We start from the raw sequence: 22,623 nt of genomic DNA on the forward strand, positions 1-22,623 counted from the left end.
ATTTTTACAGTGTGGTATTAGTATTTTTGCTTAAATAAACTCCATCACAAGCAACAGCGGAAGTACGTTACGGGTCAACGCTTGTATCTTCTGTAAACTTCCGTCATCATAAGTCCCGCCTTTTTGTGATAGAAACGTATCACATTGGTGGGATTGAGAAAAAAGCGGACATCGATTGGCTGTTGACTACTGTCACTCAGTTCGCTGTTAAAAAATAGTTACGAAACTGTTGTAGCAGGTAGCATGTCCTACAGGTCCGTGCTGTCTTTGTAGGTTACAGTGATGTCAGTACAAGAAGAATAGATTCAGCAGAAATTTTAGTAACCTTCGTCGTTATTTTACAGGGAGAAAGACCAAATCTTTTGTCCTTCTTCTGAGGTTGCATGGATTTATGCTGTGTTATAGACAGTTATCTTACGTTAGCTCAGGCCTAGCAGTTAGCTAGCTAACGTGACATTTTACCGAGGTTTGCTGGAAAACTTCTCAGATGACACTGTCTCTCCACTGGTAAGAATATCACAGTTACCGAGGTGCAAGTCTTATCAAATAGCTTACAACAAACCATTTTGTATGTATTTACTTTGAGCAAACCTAGCTATTCTGTATGTCAAAAGTTAAACCAGTCCCAAATGTCCCCAACGCCTCATAGTGTGTTAAAACGACCCTATGTCCTGATCCAGAGTCTTCTAGTCAGGACGGTACTGTTAACATGGTTTCATAGGATTCAGGTTGAATGCAGCTAGTTTACAAGGCCATGGTGTGACACTTGTTTCTATGTTGTAAACTGTCCCTCTCTCTGTGTCTGCAGGTAAGTGTCCCCCTGGAAAAAACACCCATCATCACTATGACAGCTCAGGAGGGAGAGGGATGGGGAGGCATTAGTATCCTTTAGAAGACATTGCCTTGGTATAAGTTGACACTTGAAAATGCGCTTTAATCAACAACACTGTCGTTGAAATTGATTAATTGTTTACCATTTATCGAGTTAAAATGCCAAACATCCACCATATTCAGATTATCAAATGCGAAGATATCCTATTCCTCTCGGTTTCCTGTTGTTGTAAATAGCGATGAGTAATATGGATATTTTTCAGCCAATTCTGATGATATGTCTGTTTCTCAGGGCTGATAGCAGTAAGGTAGCTCATAATGTTATATTTTTATATTTTGAAATGAAGATATTTCATATAACTTTTAGTTAATGCCCACCTGAGGGTGAGAAAGATGATTTAATATTCCATAGCTCTGACCAAACCAAATCTAACTGACATCACAATTACAATAAAACAAATAACAGCTCTGACTCTTCAGTGTTCCTTTATTTTTTCTAGTAAAGTTCATGAAAACAACTCACAAATACTTTGGCTTTTATAAGACATTTTGCCTAATAATTCAAATTAAATGCTGTGTTATTAATCTTCTATAATTTCCTAAACAGAATATTAAATAATAATATAAATTTCCCATTACCCATTATTATCTTTAGGTTTGGACTGTTACAAAACAAACAATTTGAAGATGTCAACTTGGGCTTTGTGAAACTGATGAGCATTTTGACTCTGTTTTCATACATTTTATCAAGTAAATGATAAATGGAAATCTCTTAAAGTAATTTTCAACAGTAATTGTCAATCAGTGCTCCTCTTGTTTGTGGTTTTTCAGTATTGCTGCAGTAGTACAGTAACACCTTAACTCAGCATGCACCCTGACCTGTCACCTCACCTGCACACGGATGAGTGTAATGAACTGATAACTCGTCTGAGGCAGTGCCACACTGAGGTAAGTATATCTCTAAATTCTTGTTTTGCTCCATTTTTTCACATACACATAAAATTAAACAATGTAAATCTTATTCCATTTCTCCTCTCAGCACAACGTCCTGAAGTTCTTTGGCACGTGTAATGATGTGGACCGCGCTATGCGTCAGTGCCTGAAGAAAGAGGTCTGTTGGCTATTTCTTCACACTTTCTGAATAAGGCACCGCAAGACCTCTGACTACTGACCTTTAGTATTTTTAATAATTTTCCTTGTTTCCTTACCATTCAACAGAGACTGGAAAGGCGGGAGCGCAGTAAGCAGCATGCACAAGAGATGAAAAAAAAGCTGAAAGAAGGACCCAAGCAGCAGCTCTGAAGGACATGTTGCAGCATTTCTACTGGCACTGCGAGTTAAAAGTATTAAGATATTAGGACACTGAATTAAGCATGACACTGTGTCACAGGCCTCTACTGCTGTTTTATAACAAGGCAGAGGACACATTCTTGACTTTTTTTGGGACACACTTTTGATTTTTATCATCTGCAGTGGTATCAGGAGATTTTAGGTCAACATAAAAACAACATCATTCTAGTACTTTGGATTAAAGATTTCTGTCGGGGGATCATCATTTATTTTCCCTCTGTTAGTACAGCTACAGCTCCATCAAAGAGATTAGTGTAGCTGGTGACAGAACCAATTCATAAAACTATTATATTAGTTGGCAGGACACCTCAGGAATATTCTGGTGCCTGATTTATTCATGAAAACAAGGAGAGTCCATTTCAGCGCATCAGCGATGTATGACCCAAACAGGATTAACACTGGCTGTGTTACTCTGTGTGAACATACACCCATGAACATACATATTGAACAATGTCATTGTTGTTTGAAAGTTTGTTTGAATGGGGAATCATATTGATTCGTTGCAAGTTTATTTTCTTTCAAATAAAGTGAAATTATCTGCTTATTTATGAATCTGTTTACTTTCTTAAGCATTTTTTTCTTCCTTGCTGTTGTCAGTGATCTTAAGTAGTGTTCAATGATTTTTTTTTTCACTTGGCCAGTAAGATAAGTGGGTCAACAGCAGTTATAAAATAACAATGAAGAATAACGTGAATTGTTCTTTTTATGTGATGAAATGTTTTTGTATGCTGTTGTGGGCTGTTGAGAGATGTTTTATACCTATAAACAAGTGGTATTGTTGCAAAGGTGGATTTAGCTCATAAGAGGCAGCTAAAGAAAAGACTGTCACTGCTGTTAGTTCTTACAGCCAGGAAGCTCACGTCTGGCATGTGTCTGTTTCAGCAGACATTGGCAAACACTGAAAAATAATTGTCAGCCATATTGTCCGTATTGGTTTTCCATCATAGTTTTATACTTGGGCTGGTATGACCTTTAAACAGGTATTAAACTGAATTCTGTGTGGCATTAAAAAAAAAACAGTCTCAAATTCACGTTGGTGAACCCTGCAGAAAGCTTGTAAAGAGGATCTGGTACAACGTTATGATAAGGCTACACTTATAAATGGTTTAAGATTAAGTTATTAAATAGGTTGTAAACACTTTCAAAATCATTAATAAGCTGACAGAACATATTGGATAAAAACAGCAACAGTGATCTGTGAGCCCACATTTATCTGTACTGTCAAGCCTCAGATCTTCTGGCTTACTGAGCTTACTTTGTCTCCTCCGTCAGCAGCGTTTAATTATCAAAAAGTTTCATTTTGAATGACCACATGGTTGGTTTCCTCTGCAGGACAGTATTCCAGGTGTGGCACGATGTGTAATCCTGCTTTACTTGTTGTACTAATCGCCCAGTCTTAGTCATCAGTAAGTGGTGACGTATATTACATTTTACAATAAGGCTCCCTTTTGCCAGTTATAGATGGTAGTAACTCATTAGTAATATTAATTAATAGTAAGCAGTAACTAGATCTTGCCAAATAGTGGGCCAGTGATAACTAAGGTATTGTCTATAATTGTTTATTACTGATTTATTAAGTGTTTCCGACCTAAATAATAACCTCATTATAAACCATTCATAAATAATTGAAAAGGTAGGTTTAGTGAGCTTGAATGTAATACATTAGAGGTGTCAACTGCATCCTATGGTCATCATTCAGCAACTGGAGCTGGTAAAGGTGTCATCATGTGATTTTAATGGGAACCTTAAGTTGCCTGTTAGCTAGTAGTCATATAACCTCTCTCTTTGTCTAAGGATGGGGTATGGTATTAGATGTGTTTTGCTTCCTTGTTCTTTATTTGGCCATCTACTAGCCCTTCGTCAGTGACCTTGGGGTCACGCGACTGGGAGTTCACATTTAGGTCACAAGACGACACCTGAGCCACCTCTATTCACCGAGTGAATACCATGGGATGTGGCCGAGGGCTGACAATCAGTGTGAAGTCGACTTTTAGGTTTGGATTCTCTTTACCATATACAGCACTTAACATTGATTGTAATAGGCCTGTTTCATCAATGAGATGGACTCTTACTTCCTCACATCCGATACAGGAAATGCCAAGAACCTGAGTCTGAGTTAAAAAACAATACCACTAAAAGATGTGACCAGCAAACGCTTAAGAATATAAGACTGAAGCTCAGGTCTCAGTAATTATTTGTTAAATGTTACAGAATCACAGCCATTAGTAAAAGTGACATTAACTATGATTGAATGAACATGCATTTTCACACTACTGCAGTTTTTACCTGTTGATAAAATGATTTTAGTGAATATTTGAATTTTGAATACTCTGTGTCAAGGGTCGCTGTTTGGTAAGGTGGGTTTGCTGACTGTAAATGAGTAGAAAAGTCTAGTCAGTGGTTTGAAAACTGTTAAAAAAAAAAAAAAAAAAAACAGTGTGAAAGTACTGTTTCTTTATTGGAAGTGGCTCATCCTATCCTTCACAACGTATGGATGAATCTTTGACAGATATTTAAATTGTAAGGCACCCCAAGGTGTGCTTTGAGACAATGTTGGAAAATCATGAATACATGTACATGGAACCATACATGATATTGTGGTTACAAAAGACAAAATAAACACAAAAACCTGTTTAAAAAAACCTAGTTATTTGTAATAAATAACAGACCAAATATGAGAAGGGTTTTGTGTTTCACTTCTAAATTTACTTCTAATTTTATTATCGAGCACACTTTAAAACACATGCTGAGGAGGGAATTTGGATCAGACGCCTAAAAGAGAAACTCAAAGTTTAAAGTAAAGAAAGGGTGACACACTGAAAAGAACAGGTAATATTTAACAAATTTAAATAAATAAATGAATAAATACATCAAGATTTCTGTCTTGAAGGATCAGTGTGATTAACACTCAGTTGAGTGATTTGCTTTCAGTGATGCTGTTCAGTGTCACACAGGTTCCTCTCAGCTCCTCTTGGGACCCTGAAGCCAAGCAAGAACTGAGGACATTAACTGTTATTTCCCAACAGAGAAGGAACATAGTCGAAGAAGTAAATGGGGACCCCTTTCATTAAAAACAAAAACAACAACGTCTGACTGATTATTTAAGCCTAATGGTGTTTTTGGTCACAAACCTCTCAAACTGACTGTGAAAATGAAACAAGTTTGATTTTGTGAACTATAGTGGATTATAAATTTAGATGCGCTTCAATGCAACTTGGCTTAGGTGGAAGTATGATGTTGATTTTGTTCATTTTAGTTGAAAAATGCTTCATCAAACCATTAATTATTCCCTGCGATCAAACCGCAATGGCCACAAATAAAACTGATGACTGAAAATCATTAAACAACCTCAAACAGTCTTATATGCTTGAAGTGGACAAATCTAAAATACAATAAGGGTCATTTTATTGGTCATCTGTTCATACTTGTCAAGCTCAATATTATATATTAAAGGATTAGTTCAGATTATTTGGTGTGGGATTGTATGAGGTACTTATTGATTGTCAGGTGTGTTAGCGACAGTAGATGCTGGTCGACACACACCCAGTTTGAAGAATGTGAGAAGACCACCAGCACAGAAGCTAGGCCATGAACTTGTGTGGTCAGGGTCAGTAGCAAACTGTATTTTAGTCACTTAAAAAAAGGTCCACTGAAAAAACCACTATTAGTTTAAGTTTGTTATATTTAGAATATTTTCATTGCTTTACCTTGCCATCAGGCAGCCTTTTCCGGTGGGAAATTGCAGTTCTATAAGACAAATATCACTTTCTCCAAAGCCACCAGACCTCCTTTTCTTTGCTGCTGACCCTGTCCACAGCAAGACTTACTGCTTCCTCAAACTAGGGGTGTGCTAAACCCCATCTTCTGTAAGTAACACACTGACCATGGATAAGTACCTCATACAATCCCTCTCCAAATAATCTAAACTGTCCCTTTGAATTATCTGAAATTCCTCCATCATCATTTACACTTAATCTGGTCATGTGAACTGAAAAGGTGAACATTCAAGTGACAATAGTGTTTAGATATTTTGGTTTTGAAATTATATATGTATCAATTATCTGCTTTTCTGACACATTTTATTCATGAGAGATTTTATGGGATACTCTAGAAAGGGTGATTAAGAGAGTCGGGGTGCTTCTGGAGCAAAGGAGACCACATGGCACTGCACATCCAAATAGTAAATATCTCAAATAAATACAAAAATAAACTGCACCATTTCTAACAATAATTACAATGTTGGTACAAAACATACCCTGGAATACAAGGTATTCAGACAGGCAACACATTTATATGTACAGTATATTACATGCAATTGATTACACAAAACAGTTTATCTCATCTATATATTATTCTGTACTGCATGTGTACAACTGCAAAAATGGACAAATATCTTCTGAGTTTTACAAAACAATTTTCACAGACCTACATTTTTGGTAAAACAAAATAGATCCCTAAGTATAATATAATACACATTGCAATAGAAAATCTTTGAAAATAATAAATCATCACATGCAGATAAGGACAGAGTCAAATCCAGCTACACAATGGACTGTCGCATTTCCACAATATTGATCACTGACAATTAGTGTAGGTGAAGACTGAGCAATTATTGTTTCTTTTGTGTGCTCTAAAAATACACAGCTAAGAAATAACTGTCAGGTAATATCAACATGATCATCTGATGTTTTTGTTTTTGTTTTTTTTAAAAACAACAACCACGTATTTCACACAATAACTATCTGCACTGATAACTGGAAGCCATGTTACACATATGAATCACCACAGTACTGCATGTAAGGCTACTTACGACGTGTAGCTCAAACGAAAATGTGATGAAATCCATTGCTAATCCTTCCATGTGATATGTGCCACCAATTCATTTAATCATCTAAAGTCATTTTGTACTCAAGCCAAAATGCCAGCTGATTAAGAACGGACAAATTTGTACATTTAGTGCTAGCATTCACACGACACTTCCAGTGTTCTCCATTTACACTTAGCTGTCTGATTTACAAAAAAAAAAAAAAAAATCCTACATCTCCCTTGGAAGAAAAATCCTGACCTCAATGAGATTTTATTTGTATAAATAAAAGTTAAATTAAGCCACCACAAAACAAGTGAAAATAACCTTAAGACAGATGGATGTTGACGGTAAGAGGATACTTTTTCATCTACTAGACCAGACGGTCTCATTAGCATGTGAGCATTAATGCGTTCATTTTAATTTAATGTGATGGAAGGAAATTTTTGGTGATTTTAACAATAATGACAAAGTTCCTGGAAAACAAGATGTCTGTCTTGTGAAATAAGGATTTTTACAGTATGAAAAATGAATCTTGATGAAAAAAACAAAACAAGAATTTGCTTTGAATTATCCAGAGTGTTTTATGATATTTTATAGTAACATAAGACTACATGACATGACATGTATGAGCATTTGTGGCCAGTTTTCTTCTGTCTGTATAGAGAAAGGATGGAATGTGCATGAAACAGTGTCCTCATGCAAACTTTGGTTCACACTTCAACTCAGAACGACCAAAGAAAATCCTGAAAAATGCATCTCATATACAGAAAGCAACTCTTTTACACGCTTGAAATAAATATATATTAATATATATTATTGTCAATTCATCATGTGCTATCACACATGCATTGATTTCATACATCCTGATGATTTCATTAACACACAAGTCTTACATATGCACAGAAACACTCTGTACCTCCCTGAAGAACCTCCTTCAGTGTTGATTTAAGCGATACACATGTGGCCCTTTGCTCTGTCCTACAGAATAAACATCTGGAGAGCTGTGGATCCAATGAAAAAGCTGCTTTCCAAAAGATGATCAAGAAGGAACTGATAGTTGACATGTGAGCAAGCAGAACTCCAGAGAATCCTTTCTGCTAACGGATGGAAACAAAGAGCCATGATGAAGCTTTTCCTTCAGTGTGGACGTCCCTCTGTAGATAACCTTTGAACCTGTGATCACTTCTCGTACGACTTGTTGTGCAGGTAACTGAAGAGAGCCTCGAGTCCTTTGGTTGAACACCACAGCTGCCTCAGCATCTGACACTCTTTCTCATTTACTTCCTCCAGGACTGACATGATGATACTCCTCACCAGACATTTGGATTCTTCTAAAACCTTTTTTAATCACACACAGAGAGGGAAGAGGGTCATTAGCAATGTTCAGCAAGTTCACACTTCACAAGAGCTAGTTCAATTTACAGAGATTAAAATGAACTAGTTCACAATTTAGAAGTTCACAGTCCCAAAAATAGGTTCATGCTCATTTCTAAAATGTAATTTTAAATAGAACTACTTCCTACCAGGGATGCTGGAGTCCATATAATGATGTTATACTAAATGCAGGGGTGGATGTAACTAATTACAAACACTCAATGGAGCCATTTTTTGAATAAGGAAATTTAAACTTTGACTTGAAATAAAAAAAAAGACAAAAAAAGAAAATTATGAAAATATAAAATGTGCTATGTATCATAAATTATTAATGATTAATCAGTTGTTAGTGTTTTCAACTACTGGTTCAGAAAAGCACACAAAATTTACAACTCTAGTTTGTAGAGGTGACTGTGACATCAACGGTTAAACATATCCAATACTCTGAGTAGTTTTTGAGAAAATTATTTTGTACTTTTACTGAAGTATATTTCTAACTCTAGTACTTTAACTTGTAATTGATTAATATTTTAGCAATGTAACAGTACTTGTACCTGGGTACAGATTTTAAGTACTCTTTCCACCACTGACTAAATGGTGCATGACCATGAATGATCAGAATAACTTAAATCTATAGTTTCGAGAACATTTTACACTAAAGCAGACTTCAACACCAACATACTCTTGAAAATTCCAACTGTAAAACTTGGAAATTCTGATTTCCCAGTTCAAAGTGAACGCCCCATAATGCATGAGAACTGCAAGGAGATGAAGAGGGAGATGAGACAGAGGAGTCAAGCATAGACCTGCATAGTGCAAATCTATTGTCTGTTTCTCATTGTAACAGAGACTCCAGTCTGCAGTGTAGCCCAGGTCATACACTTCATGCTGCATGAGAGAGAAGGTTTTTAGGCTATATCACGTTGACACTTCTGTTCTCTCTTTGCTGTGAGTCTGCATCACACTTTCATGTTTTTTTTAAAATCAGTTGATAGCATGCTCACGTTCATTAGTTGCAATGGATACGCTTGAGCGTGTTTATTTGGTTATATTCAAGAGAATGCTTTGCCCTCTGGGTTGTCTAGATCAGAACCTACCACTGCATTGCATGATGCCATTTCCTTCACACGCAACATCACTTCTTGGTTAAATGTTGTTGGCCAAAAGACCTGTGACACCAGACCTCGACTGCAGGCTTCTTGTGCTGTGAGCTTTCTTCCACAGAACAGCATCTCATTGGCCTGCCAATGGGGACAAAAACAGGAGAGAAATTACACGTTTTCAACATGTTATGCAATCCACTTTAGGTAAAAACAGGGTAATCAGGTGGTTATAAGAAGAATCAAATTAGATCAAGTGAAATTAGCTTGATATTGTTGCGACCCACCAGGGCTACGCCAAGGATCTGGGGGAAGGTGTAAGAGGAGCATCCAGAGGGGGTGAGATGGAGAGCTGCACATGGAGTTTGGAACCAGGCCCTCTCACTGGCCCACACCACATCACACAGGGGCAGGATGGAGGCCCCTAAGCCCAGAGCAGGCCCGTTTATTGCGACCACGATTGGTTTCTTGAAGTGGATGAATGCCAACACAAAGTCCCTAAAGGGGCCACAGAAAAACAATCAACACCAACTCTATCAAGTCTAATGACATGTGATAAGAGAATCAGGGTTTATAATGGACACATTTCTCATTACCGCACGGCATCTGCGATGCGGCTGCTCTCTTTTCTGCGGTCAGTGGACAGACGCCCTATCAGGTACGATGGCTCCAGGCCACTGCAGAAAACAGTCCCCACAGAGCTGAGCAATAATAATTTGCTGTCATCAGCAGCTGCATTACCCAGAGCTCGACACACTTCTTTCATGATCTGAAGAGGAAAAACAAGAGAAGTGCATTACTTTTTTTAACTCACCTGACACATGGAGAAAGGCTGAGAAAAAAAAGATAAAATATAGATATTCAATCCTTAGAGTAAGGCTGAAAAACGTTTTGGCAGACAGACAGGCCTAAGAAATAATGACACTGAGACTGCAAGAATGCTTATTTCCATCCCGACAATGCTGACAGCTTATGGAAAAGTGCATTTACAATAGCGCTATTCATCTTGTGTAACTAGGCACCATGTGATCAACATACTTTCAATTTACAGGCCACAGATTTTTAAGATCCAGTTTCATAAGTGCTGGTGTTAAAGTCAGTCCAGCATTTTTATTTATCTTGCTTATAAAAGTACTAAATAATAAAATAACACTAAAGGGAAAACCAGTGTTTTTGTCAGCCACTGTTAAGTCTTTTGTCACGAATAACTATTACATTCTTTCAGTCAATTTGCAAGTGCTTTCTGTTTAATTGTATATCCTATTTTACCATGACAACACATTCCTTTGACAAAGTCGAGAGAATAACAGTTGTATCAAAAAAATTCAACCCCAGTTCCAAAAAAGTTGGGACGCTGCATAAAATGTAAATAAAACAGAATGCAATGATTTGCAAAAACTTTCCAACCTATATTTAATTGAATGCAGTACAAAGACTGAAGAAGATATGTAATGTTCAAACTGATTAACTTTACTGTTTTTTGTAAATATAAACTCATTCTGAATTTGATGCTGGCATTACATTCCAAAAAAGCTTGGACAGGGTCATGTTTACCCCTGTGTTACATCAGCTTTTCTTTTAACAACAGTCAGTCAGCGTTGGGAAACTAAGGAGTTTTGAAAATGAAATTCTTTCTTAACCTTTCTTGACGTGACTTCACATTAGACATTCCTTCGACAAAGTGGAGTAGATACAGTACAAAGACAAAATATTTCATGTTTAAACTGATTAGCATTATTGTTTTTTGGGGAAATACAAACTTAATCTGAATTTGATGGATACAACACTCTTCAAAACATTTGGGACAGAGGAAACAAAAGACTGGGAATCAATCACAAGCAAGATTGGGGCGAGGTTCACCAGTTTGTGAAAACCTGTGTGGGCAAATAGTCCAGCAGTTTAAAAGCAATATTTCTCAACGCAAAACTGCAAGGACGTTAGGGATTTCACCATCTATAATCCATAATATTAAAAGATTCACTGTGACCTTTGACTCTACCATGCAAAGCAAAAGCCGTATGTCAACAACATGCAGAAACGCTGCCAACTTCTCTGTGCAGTGGTCTGATGAGACCACATTTCAGTTTTTGTTTTTTTGTTTTTTGTTTGTTTGTTTGGTTTTCTTTAACCATGGACGTCATGTTCTCCAGGCTAAAGAGGAGAGGGACCATGTAGATTGTTGTACAAAGTTCAAAAGCCAGGATCTGTGATGGTATGCGGTTGTGTTATTAGTCATCACATCATGCCTAACTGTCACATCTTTGAGACCCCATTAATGTTAAAATGTACATACAGGTTTTGGAGCAACATATGCAGCCATATAAGTGGCTTCAGAGTAAAAAAAAAAGTTCAGGTACTCGACTGTCCTGCCTGCAGTCCAGACGTGTCTCCAACTGCAAATGTGTGGTGCATTATGAAATGCAAAACACAAACACAGAGACCCCGGACTGCTGAGCACCTGAAGTCACATATCAAGCAAGAATAAGAAAAAAAATCATTTTCAAAACTTCAGCAATTAGTGTCCTCAGTTCCCAAATGCTGACTGACTGTTGTTAAAAGAAAAGCTGATGTAGCACAGTGGTAAACATGACCCTGTCCAAACATTTTTTAGGAATGTATTGCCAGCATCAGAATTAGTGTATATTTACAAAAAACAATAAAGTTAATCAGTTTGAACATTAAATATCTTCTTCGGTCTTTGTACTGTATTCAATTAAGTATAGGTCAAAAAGTTTTTTCATTCTGTTTTCATTTACAATTTACACAATGTCCCAGCTTTTTTGGAATTCAGGTTGTACATTGAACAGAAGCACAAGAAATTCACATACCTGTACTGTCCTATACCTGTGCAAATGGTGTAAATCTCTTGAATCTTAAACTTCAATGGAAGACAAATTCCATTAAAACTAGTGCCAGAAAAATGTTTATGCCTAAAAATTTGAATTCACCAACAAAAGTATCAAAGGATCATGTTGTCAGCTTAATGCATAGATAGTCTCTGATGGTAAAGAAATACTGGTTGTAATGGCATTTTTAAAAATGGTCTGCAGTGGCTCATTTCTTAGGTCCAGAACTGTTTGAAGTCATCTGTTGATTCACTGTTAGCTCAAGTTGTAAGAACATTATTTCACGCAATGATGGAAACAGCTGCTCCATAGCCATTGCAAGAACACCAGGGACTTTCAGGGACATTCATCACAATTCAAACAATGTTAGTTTTCAATATTAAAGTATATGAAATATATAGAAAGTGTTGAAGCAAATGTTTTGTTTAAATGTACATAACATTACTTTTCTGAGCAGCAGCAGAAAGCAGGTGACATGTTTATACGATAACTTGTTGGGCAGCTTGTTTCCTTGACAACCTGCCTGGCAGCAGCAAACTGACTGTAGTGGATGCTAATAGAAGCTTCTCCTGTTGGTTGTAGTGTGGGACCAACAGGAGTCGGAAGAAAAGTTGTGTGTGCAAACTTCGAAATGAAATATAATGACTCAAATACATTTTTCTCTTAATTCATTGATATAATGGCATTAAAGGAATAATAAAAAAAACAATCAATGGTCAGCCTTCAGTTGAGTTCAACTGCTGTATGATACGTCAACAAATGGGAGTGATATAACTTTATATCTTAATATCATTCAGCATCAACAGACAGCGTTTCGCCTTTTGTCAGACAGCTGACCTGATAAGAAGTTGTCTGGAAACCCCAACACCCCACTTCCACATCACTGTCTGCAGTCAATCTGCACAACTATTGCTGCATTTTAATCAGATTATCACCCCCTGACCCATATTAACCATTCAACCTCAAACTGAACTTAATTCTCTGTGTCTCATCAAGCACATAATCTGCCCCCCCTGTTTTAAGTGGATATGGCCTGTGTGTCTGTGTCTGTGTGTGACTACGAGTGACATTATTCTAACAAGGTGAATTAAAATCCTGCTCAGATATATGAAGCAAAGATGGACAGATGCTGGTTCCAGTCTATGAAACAGAGGAAAGTCAAAGTGACATTCGTGTGCAGAGGCCTTGCAGATATTTTGTAGACAAAGGCAAAGACGCTTGCAACAGCATGCATCAGCTCCTTAGACACGAAATCACCACCTCCAGGGGTGGTGATAAGTCAATCAATCATATGTTTTTATGTTTTCCGGTATTTGTTTGCATTTTTTATCTGTAGGACAGTTTCTGATTTCTCGAAACAGAAATAGCTTGCCTTTTTATGGGGCTGTATCTGAAATAGTTCCCTCCTTCACTCATTCACTATAGCACAGACACTCAGTAGTCTACTCTAGAGAGGGGTAAATAGAGAGTTTTTCCATCATCACTGACAGGCAAAGAGTCACACAACTGTAATGTTTGCATCTATAAAATGCAATACACTGCACTGTGACATATGTAATAAAAAAAAGTAGCATACATACCATGATGACACTTAAAATCTAATAAAATTGAGAATATTGAATATAGTGCACTATATAGTGAACAGAGAATGATTGGAGACACATTCCAGGAGTCTCAGAGAGCTAAAATGTCAATTTCTAAGATAATAACAGGCCCTTTTCAAGAATGTCATTTTCTCATGTCGCAGTGCAAAAAGCACAGATGTAAATAATGAAAAAAGTTTGTTTGAATTCCATTAAGCTGCTTTAGTGCTGACTCACTTTTTTCACATGCATAGTGAACAGTAATTTTCTATCATTATTCATACTTCAAGATATAAGATTAATTTATTTAACATATATTAATAGATTAATTTATGTATCATCATACAACAGGGCTATATAGTGAAATTTACACGTAGTTCCCTCTTGCAACTCATAGAAAAAGTATTTATAATTATATACTGTAGATTGGTTGAAGAGACAAAAACGAACTATTTTACATGGAGGAGTGCTGTGGATGATATAATATTCTAAACAGCATATTCTGCAGTATGCCTGGCTGCATAATGGGAAATCAGTGGAATATATGGCCTAACAATTAAATTTTTATTAAAATTGCAATATGGCCCACTGCAAGAGAGACACAATATTTGTTAAAGGTGAAATATGTGTCAAAATACCATTTTAAATTAAGTGTTGTACTGCAGAAATGTCCTACACTTCATATTCTACAGACATAAAGGCAAACTATGCAGAATCTTCCTAAAACACTACAAAAATAATCTCTCACAATCAATCATCCACGACCCACCAGAACTGTGTGGTGGCGCCTGCATCTGCAGAGATCCCGCCCTCTGCCCATACCTTTTTTCCCTTATTATTTTGCTGTGCTCAGGACACTTTACTGGGCATTATGTTTACCTTCATTAAATGAACTGAAAACAACACCTGGCTGCTACAGTAACTATACAGACCTCTACACACATCAGACTAGTCAGTCACTTGATATTCAGCTTTTTTAAAAAGGAGACATCTGGTTACCATTCTTTTTATCCATGAAACACATCGCTGTACAAACACTGTTGTGTACCATTAATTACTAAACTATGTGACCATGTACCAGGTCAGATATATTTGAATTATTACCCAATGTGATCTTCACCAAATAGATTTCTTTATTTTTTATTTCAGTCATTGTTACCTGATGGAAGAGTGCAGATTTTAGGTGATGTGTGCTCATGTTGTGAATGTCTGAACCATCATTCATCATTCATATTTCCTGAAGTAAAGCTTTCCATTTTGCTGAGCTGTCGTTATCAGATTTAACTGTGACTGATACAGCTGTTCCAGAGGTGTGCATGGAGATGCCCGGTCTGTGCACCAGACCTGTCACTATGTGTTTGGCAATTATTATTCAAATTTAATCAGGTGCTGGAAAATATTAAACTGATGGTCCAATGCAAGCAGGGACCAGGTCTGTGTCAGGCAAACATACAAAACTTATGGATCCCTTTATAATTGTTTTTTAGAATAAAGTTTGAGGGCCATGAAAATTATAGGAGTTTCTGGGGAAAAACGACAAAATGGAGGGCGCCAGGAGATGAGAATGAAATACAGGAGAAACATGGGAAAAATGGGAGTGTCGACTGATATGCTCAGCAACCAACTATCTTTCTGCACCTTTACAAACAACAGCTGACAAATCCTGCATATTCTTCCTTTAAGGAAATCTTTTTGTTTTGTACAGACCCTCACAAAAATTGTCATTTTAATATGATTTCGGTGAAAATTTGAAAATTATGTAAACATCATCATAACATCTAATATCACAAATCATATTGCAATTGCAATGTCAGTCACACTAATCCTTTTTTTTTTCCAAAATCGTTCAGCCCCAGTGGAATATTCACTTTCATTAGCCATGTTCACAAGGAATATTGTCTTTGTTAGTATAAAGGTAAAAATCAAATAGTTTGTGCATGTATACGTAGTTATCTTCACACTGTCATCGCAAACTGGGGCACCTGAATAGAACAGAGCTTTCATTAACGTTATTAGCAGCACCTGTGTTTTTCCTTTATGGTCAAAATGTCTGCTGTGAAAAAGGCCTGTTGAGACTCTGTTTTCTCTCTTAATTAGTGCTTTATTACAGGCAGGTGTGCTGTAATTAAGCCTACATATGCAGTATTTACATACAAATGTGCTACAGATGCCCGATGAGAGTGATCTGGGCAGTTTCCAAATTAAATTCAAATACTTCTCACATGTCATAATGTAATTTCAGGATTCTTGTTGTCGGCGTGCTGCTTGGAGACGCGATAAAAACACAGGATGTTCAAAAACATTTGAATAGTAGAACACAGACAAGAGCACAGATACAGAAAGTGACAGAAAGAGAACCAGTTCAGCTGGGGGGGGGACTTAAAGCAAGCACCGAGTGTTTGGATGAAAAATGCACCGGGATATTTTGGATGATTTTCTCAGCAAAATCCATTCAGTAGGCATATCCACATACTCTGTTGTTCCTGTAGCTTCAAAGACTGAGAGACAGAGAAGGAGCTATCAGAGCTGTTTGATAAGCCCACAGCTTACGGGCTTACTGTCACACATGAAAGTACACACACACACACACACATGTGCACACACAGTTTAGGCCACTTCAGTTGCCTGTGAAGTACAGGCTGCCATGCACACGAGGCTGTATCAAAGCCAGAACCACCCTCTGTGGAAGATCTGAGACACATCCCACAGTCTGGGGGGAGGAGAATCCTGTTTGCTTAGATTTATGAGCCAGAGGTGGATTATTGTGACACATGCCATTATCTGTCACTAAACTCACTATTATAATAAAGGACATTTGAGGGATCTCCAAAATGAATACATTAAAAACTCTATTTTCACTTATTTAAAATGTTTTCGAAGTGTCAACTCACAATAGATCAAATTGACAGGCTTAATACGTTAAACACACAATATGTAAATTCTGTCACTCAGGGTCTCTTTCACTCCTTCACAATAAAAGACTAACAAAGGCACAGTTTGATGGTGTCGTGAAGTTGTGTGGGATCATGGGAGTTGTTGTCTTCACTTTTAAACAGCCATCAAGGCTGATGAAAATGTACCTGACATGACTCCGGCAGAAGTCAAGTGGATGGATCATGGATCAAGTCATATAAGTAAGTTTTATTCATGTTATGTTAGTCAAATTCACCAACTTACCTCATCACTCTAATCATGAAGTTTTCGTGAAGTTTTCACCATTTATCAAAATTTTAAAAGCATTTAGTTCTTGATAATTTCAACAACAACAAAAAAAAAACAAAACAGAACATTTGTCATTTTGACAGATTAAAAACTAAATGCAGGGGCAATGACACTGTAATTCATAAACTATACCCACAACTATTAAAGGTAGAATATGCAGGATTGTTTTGTAAAGGCATTCAAAACTGGCCCCTCCTCCCCAGCTTAACGAACCAGAGAAAGGCTGAGAGATCTAGACAGTGAATTAATAGAGGGGACGGCATCAGCAGTGAAGCAGTGAATCAGAGAAATAAAATGTTATTCTCGGATTGTTTCAAAGTGGTTCCATTTAAAAGCATAATTAAATATGCCCACACCTCCGTACAATGCAGGACTTTGTGTGAACACAGCCAAAGTGATCCTCAGTCTGCTCTGCCTGTGTGTGTAACTCTCTGCAGCTCTCACAGACAGAGAGCAGAGCGACAGTGATGTAGCCGTCGTTCACTATGTTTTTATTAAGTCACAACAAGTAAAATAAAATATGAGAAAATAAAAAAAATACAGGCAAAGGGCAGAGTCTCTGCAGATACAAACACTACAACACACTCCTACTGGGTCATAAGTGAGGATTTTAAAAGGGATTATTTCTAGATGAGTCTATAAATTGTTTTTTTTTAGGGCAATTCACATAGTACGTCCTCAAACTGGAGGTCATAATAGTCAAAGAGTCTAAAAGCGATCAGACTGACTAACATTCGGAAGTGCGGATGGGGAAAGCATCTAATGAGCTGTGGAAGCAACTGAATATATCCAAGGGACCTTTGAATGGAGCAGCTTGTTGTTGATTGGAGTGTGGAAATGAGCAACCAATCACAGGCTGGTACTTTCCTACAGGCAGCCAATTCTGGAGTGGTGGATCATCACAGTGCAATCCAAGGAGCTCCAGCATCAGAGCAGAGCCACTAAACTGCATTCAGTATTGCAGAAAGAAATGTCTTTATTAAACTGGCTGTTTTTGACATATTTGTTTAAAATATCTCATAAAGCAGTGTATAAGTCTGGTATCATGCTAAATGCAATGCTAAAATAAGACTGTGGCAGACTAATCACAGCACAACTCCTGATTCAGGATGCAGTGTTCTGCCACTACAGGCTGATTTTATGAGGGGAATCTGATTGACATGGAGTTAGCAGGTGATCAACAAATTGCTGAGGAGACTATGAGAAAACCTGTCAAAAGCCAGCGAACACAGCTTGACATAGATTATGCACCCAAAATGCCTGAAGAGAAGACTCAGCTGGTATATCATCACACCCAATCAGAAGTGCTCCTAAAAATAGCAAGATCCTGTTCATATGAGTTTAGCATAATAGAAAAAAAAGACTTTAGTTGTTTTAGATCTAAATGTCATCAGGTATGATAATCTGGGACTTCAGTCATCAGGAAATTGCAACAGCAGAATTAATCATTTTATTTTAACAGCTGCATTTGCATTGAAATACCTGGATAAGATTGTAAGACTTGTCAAAGTGTCTGGGCTTCTTCACTGGTATGCTAAACATTACATTTTGGTGATGTCTTAAATATCAATAAATGCAAACACAGACTAAAAAATATTTCAAACATTTATAACACTGTATTCATGTTTTTTTTCTTTTTCCATGAGGCTAAGCCCTTCTTGTTTTATACTTTCACAATGTATGTTAGCCTAAAACGAATGAAGCAGTGCTTCAAAACCTTCGATAAGCAATAAAGGGGCCAGTAGTGGTTCAAGTTAAAAAATGGATCAATACTGGCTGTCTGTGACCCAAACAGACTTAAACTTTTTTGAGTTTTGCCATGTTTCATGTTGTTTAAGTATTTATTTATTTATGTTTATGTTAATGTTGCTACTGTATATAAATTTACTTGCTTTACTTGAAATTTTAATGATCTGGCTTGGGAACTAACAGATAGCATGTTATGAGGTTGCGTTACTGGGACAAATTAATACACTACACTAATGTTAGCTACAAAGAAATCCAGTTAGCTAGCTAACATGTCAATACTGTCAATACTTCTACGACTGAAAAATAGTTTTGGATTGTTTGTGGTGATGTTGGTGCCCAGGATGGTGTGTGGATAAAAACAGAAGCCATAGACCTGAATTAGTTAATGTAATTTTACTCTAAGTTTTAGTGTGAAGTGTGAATAGCATAGGCTATTTAGCAAAACATGTTTACATGTGCAAACACCACTATCAAGCTAATCTGAGAAATATCTCCTCAAACAATTAATAAGTCGAACATTTAATAAATAACAACAATCACAAAACATATTAGGCTAAATAATATCACAATTTGATATTGAGGTATTCCAAGGATAGCATGAAAGAAATGAGGAAGATAAATGATTTTGATGAATATTCAATGTATTGATTATGGGATTCTTTGTCTCTAAGTTGTGAGGAAGGAAGATGACTTGAGTGTAAAATCAATGGGACATTGTACTCATAAATGCTCCTGTGCTTACACATTGTTAACATCTGAAGAAGGAATGATTGAATCATTGAATCAGCAACTGTTGTTTTTGTATATAAGACAAGACACTGTGAAAGACCTTCAGAGAACACTGTGCTTGAGTCTTCTCTCCATGCTGCATGAAGTAAAGAGATGTGATTCATCACACCGTCTTGGTAATTCTTCAGAGAACTCTCACTATTTAGACGAAGAATTTTTACAACAGTAATCAAGCTACATTACTTTAATACTGTGATATATGGATTAGAACTGATTACAATCTTTAACAGGTAATCAGTAACTGAAGATCAGGCTAAGAGGCTGGACAGCATGCAGAAAAGGGCTTGTAAAATCATACTTGTCCAGAGGTACTCAGGGTAGTTGGAGGCTCTCTGTACTGTGTATTGTGTACTGCGAGATGCACTCAACTGTGTCTTGACTTTGCAAGAAAGCTGCTCAAGTCCAGCCTAAATGGCCGTCTCTCCCACCTGACAGGTGGAAACTCAGAAAAACTGACCATCCCAATACGTTGAACTGAGAGATAAAGGAAATGATCAATCGCCGATGTGTGCAGACTCCTAAATGACATATGAGATTTATGACGTGAGATAAAGATCTTAACTCAGAAAAAACATATATTTTGGTCTATTTTAAATGTTTAGTGCATTTTAAATTTTATGGTTTATTCAGTAATGCTTGATTGTAACAGCAAAATAATTCAATATTTTTAATGGCAAGTGTCTTTATGAACCTGTGACAACTCTGAAAGGTCAATAAACTGAAGAAACTAAAGAACTAATTGTATCGGAATACTTTTTTAAGCAACCCTTCCAACCCTGGTAATGACACAGCTATGTGTGAAAAAGAAATTGTCAAACCCCTGGAAGATTATTGCAACATTATGTAACTATGACTAGCTTCCAGCAACTAGCAACTAGCTTTATCAGACCATAAAGTTGCCTGCAGGCCAGTGAGATGAAATCCACAGATAACATTACACGTAGGTCTACCGAAACCAATTACTTTACTGATCATAAATTATGTGCAAAAACAAACAAAAGAATGGTGCTAAATCTGCATACTGTGCTGTTCAGTCAATCTAAATAACCGCAGGGGAAACTCACTGTGACAGTCCAAGTTAGCACCCTGTTTGAACAAAATAATCCGACACTGACTGGACCAAACAGGAAAGCTTCAGCAGTTGTGTGTTATTTCTACATAGCAAGCAGTAGAAATCACTGGAAAGCTCTGGGGTCTCCAGTTCTCTTGAAGAATAATTACATAATTCTCTCCTCTATGAACTCACTGCATAATTTCCTCACTGGTTCAACTGACATTTTCACTGCAATAACAACAGATGGCAGAACGCTGGATTATATGTACCCCTAATTGCTCTACTTGTAGAAACCTTGTTTGGAAGGAGGCAGTTGTAGGAAACTCTGTGATAGTACAAAGGACAGAGCCCAAGAGCTATTTCCTAACCTTTTTTTGCTGAGTATACACACCCTTTTTCAGAAATGCCCTGTGTAAGATTCATGCGGCTAAACATATTCACACACCTGGCAGCTGTCAAATAAAACCACAATTTTCTAAAGTTGTCTCTTGAAAAGATCCCCTAGAGCAGTGGAGTCAGCGCACAGCTCTAGGGCATCTACGCAGCAGTTAATGAGGAAACTTTTCTCATTTATTTTTCCCCAAAACAGCGCTCCATGTCAACCGGCAAACAATCAAAAAGTTACAGAATTAAACTGATACATACCACGGAAACACAAAAGCATAAGGGACCCGCATGAATGAACTCATACATATGAGCAATAAAACAGTGTGTGTAGGCGTTTATACATCCTCGTCCTCACCTCTGGTGTCAGAGCGTTGTTGTCTGTTGTTTGGCTGGAGAGCAGGACGTGCGTGAAGCCTTCCTCCTTCCTGACCACGATGTCCCGGAATCGACAGTTGCTCTCGTTCTGTCGCACGTTGTACCTGAGCCGCTTGTCGAACACGTAGCCTTTCTCCTCAGCCAACTTCCGCTTTACTGAGCTGTGGAGATGCATCTTGCCATTGGCCAGAGGGGAACCTGACACACAGAAGGAACGACAAAACAGTTCAATCTGTCAGTCTGATGGTATTAGACATCTCCTGGAGACCTCCATGACAGACATAAAAGTACAAAACATCAATTTAATTATTATTTTTTTCTTTTTCTTTTTCTTTTTTTTTATTGATTTAATTGATGTTCATAGCTGAAACACTGCTAGAAAAAGTTTCCACAGTCCAAATAATTGTGGCCATTAAGAAGCATGTGGCTATGAAAGAGTGCATTCAGAAGTTTACACTGATTATTTGAGAAACAACACTGACCTTCATTTTCACTCCAAACAGTGAAATTATTATCCAAACCAGTGGTTTAGATAATGTGGTTAAACTGGAGACTCACTAAAAGGTCTGTGACTGAGTGACTTGTTTTTCTTTGAGACTGCACAGAGCTTGATTTGACTTAGTATACAGTATATTTGCATATCTTTTGTGGAAAAGTGGAATGTGTCATTGACTGTCAGCTCAGGAAATTTCCTCTCCTCACATTGGCTCCGCGGCACTGTGAGCAAATGAGCAGGTGGTCCAAGTTTACTTTATATAAACGCAACACTTTTGTTTGAGTTGAAGTAAAAGATTTAAGACTTTATCTATGCAGACAACAGGCTTTTTTCTCTCAAATTTTGATCACAAATTTGTTAAAAATCTGATATTGAGCACTTCTCCCCTGCCAAGATAATCCATCCACCTGACGGGAGTGATATAGAGATGCTGATTAAAAAGTATTATTATTGCACAGGTGTGCCTTAGAAAAAAAAACATTTATAAGGCACTGAACTAGGACTATTTCACACAGTACTACAGATACCAAATGGTTTTCCCAGAAGAGCAAAGTCATAATTCGCCCTACTCTGTCTCTGATTGACTTACCTTAATATTCTTACCCTAACCCTAACCAATCACTCCTCATGCCTAAACCTAACCACCCCAGCCAACAAAGG

At 37.3% G+C, this 22,623-nt stretch overlaps 2 protein-coding genes across 5 annotated transcripts in view; one reads left to right on the forward strand and one right to left on the reverse strand.

The window, feature by feature from the left end:
- The first annotated feature begins 196 nt into the window (after window positions 1-196).
- On the forward strand, window positions 197-2,725 carry cmc2 (C-x(9)-C motif containing 2). 3 transcript variants are annotated; one of them, XM_084718259.1, is made up of 5 exons: window positions 197-507; window positions 809-881; window positions 1,709-1,779; window positions 1,871-1,942; window positions 2,050-2,725. In XM_084718259.1, the coding sequence occupies exons 2-5, from the start codon at window positions 845-847 to the stop codon at window positions 2,131-2,133; spliced, it is 264 nt and encodes an 87-aa protein (XP_084574385.1). In that variant the 5' UTR covers window positions 197-507; window positions 809-844; the 3' UTR covers window positions 2,134-2,725. The 3 variants fall into 3 exon arrangements, with proteins under 3 accessions (XP_084574385.1, XP_084574386.1, XP_084574391.1); XM_084718260.1 differs by lacking the exon at window positions 809-881 and having other exon boundaries at window positions 198-507; window positions 1,663-1,779; XM_084718265.1 differs by lacking the exon at window positions 197-507 and having other exon boundaries at window positions 803-906; window positions 1,663-1,779.
- A 3,727-nt stretch (window positions 2,726-6,452) lies between these two features.
- The window catches only part of LOC146333012 (chromodomain Y-like protein 2), a 41,535-nt gene continuing 25,364 nt past the window's right edge, over window positions 6,453-22,623 (reverse strand). For both annotated transcript variants that reach the window (XM_084718257.1, XM_084718258.1), the window contains exons 3-7: window positions 21,448-21,665; window positions 10,059-10,231; window positions 9,750-9,960; window positions 9,460-9,603; window positions 6,453-8,326 (exon numbers count right to left, since the gene is read on the reverse strand). In XM_084718257.1, coding sequence (XP_084574383.1) covers window positions 8,168-8,326; window positions 9,460-9,603; window positions 9,750-9,960; window positions 10,059-10,231; window positions 21,448-21,665 — 905 coding nt within the window. In that variant the 3' untranslated portion in view covers window positions 6,453-8,167. The remainder of the gene's footprint in view (window positions 8,327-9,459; window positions 9,604-9,749; window positions 9,961-10,058; window positions 10,232-21,447; window positions 21,666-22,623) is intronic.

Source organism: Lutjanus erythropterus, chromosome 1 (assembly GCF_056507025.1).
Source record: "Lutjanus erythropterus isolate fLutEry1 chromosome 1, fLutEry1.hap2, whole genome shotgun sequence".
NCBI lineage: Eukaryota > Metazoa > Chordata > Actinopteri > Lutjaniformes > Lutjanidae > Lutjanus > Lutjanus erythropterus.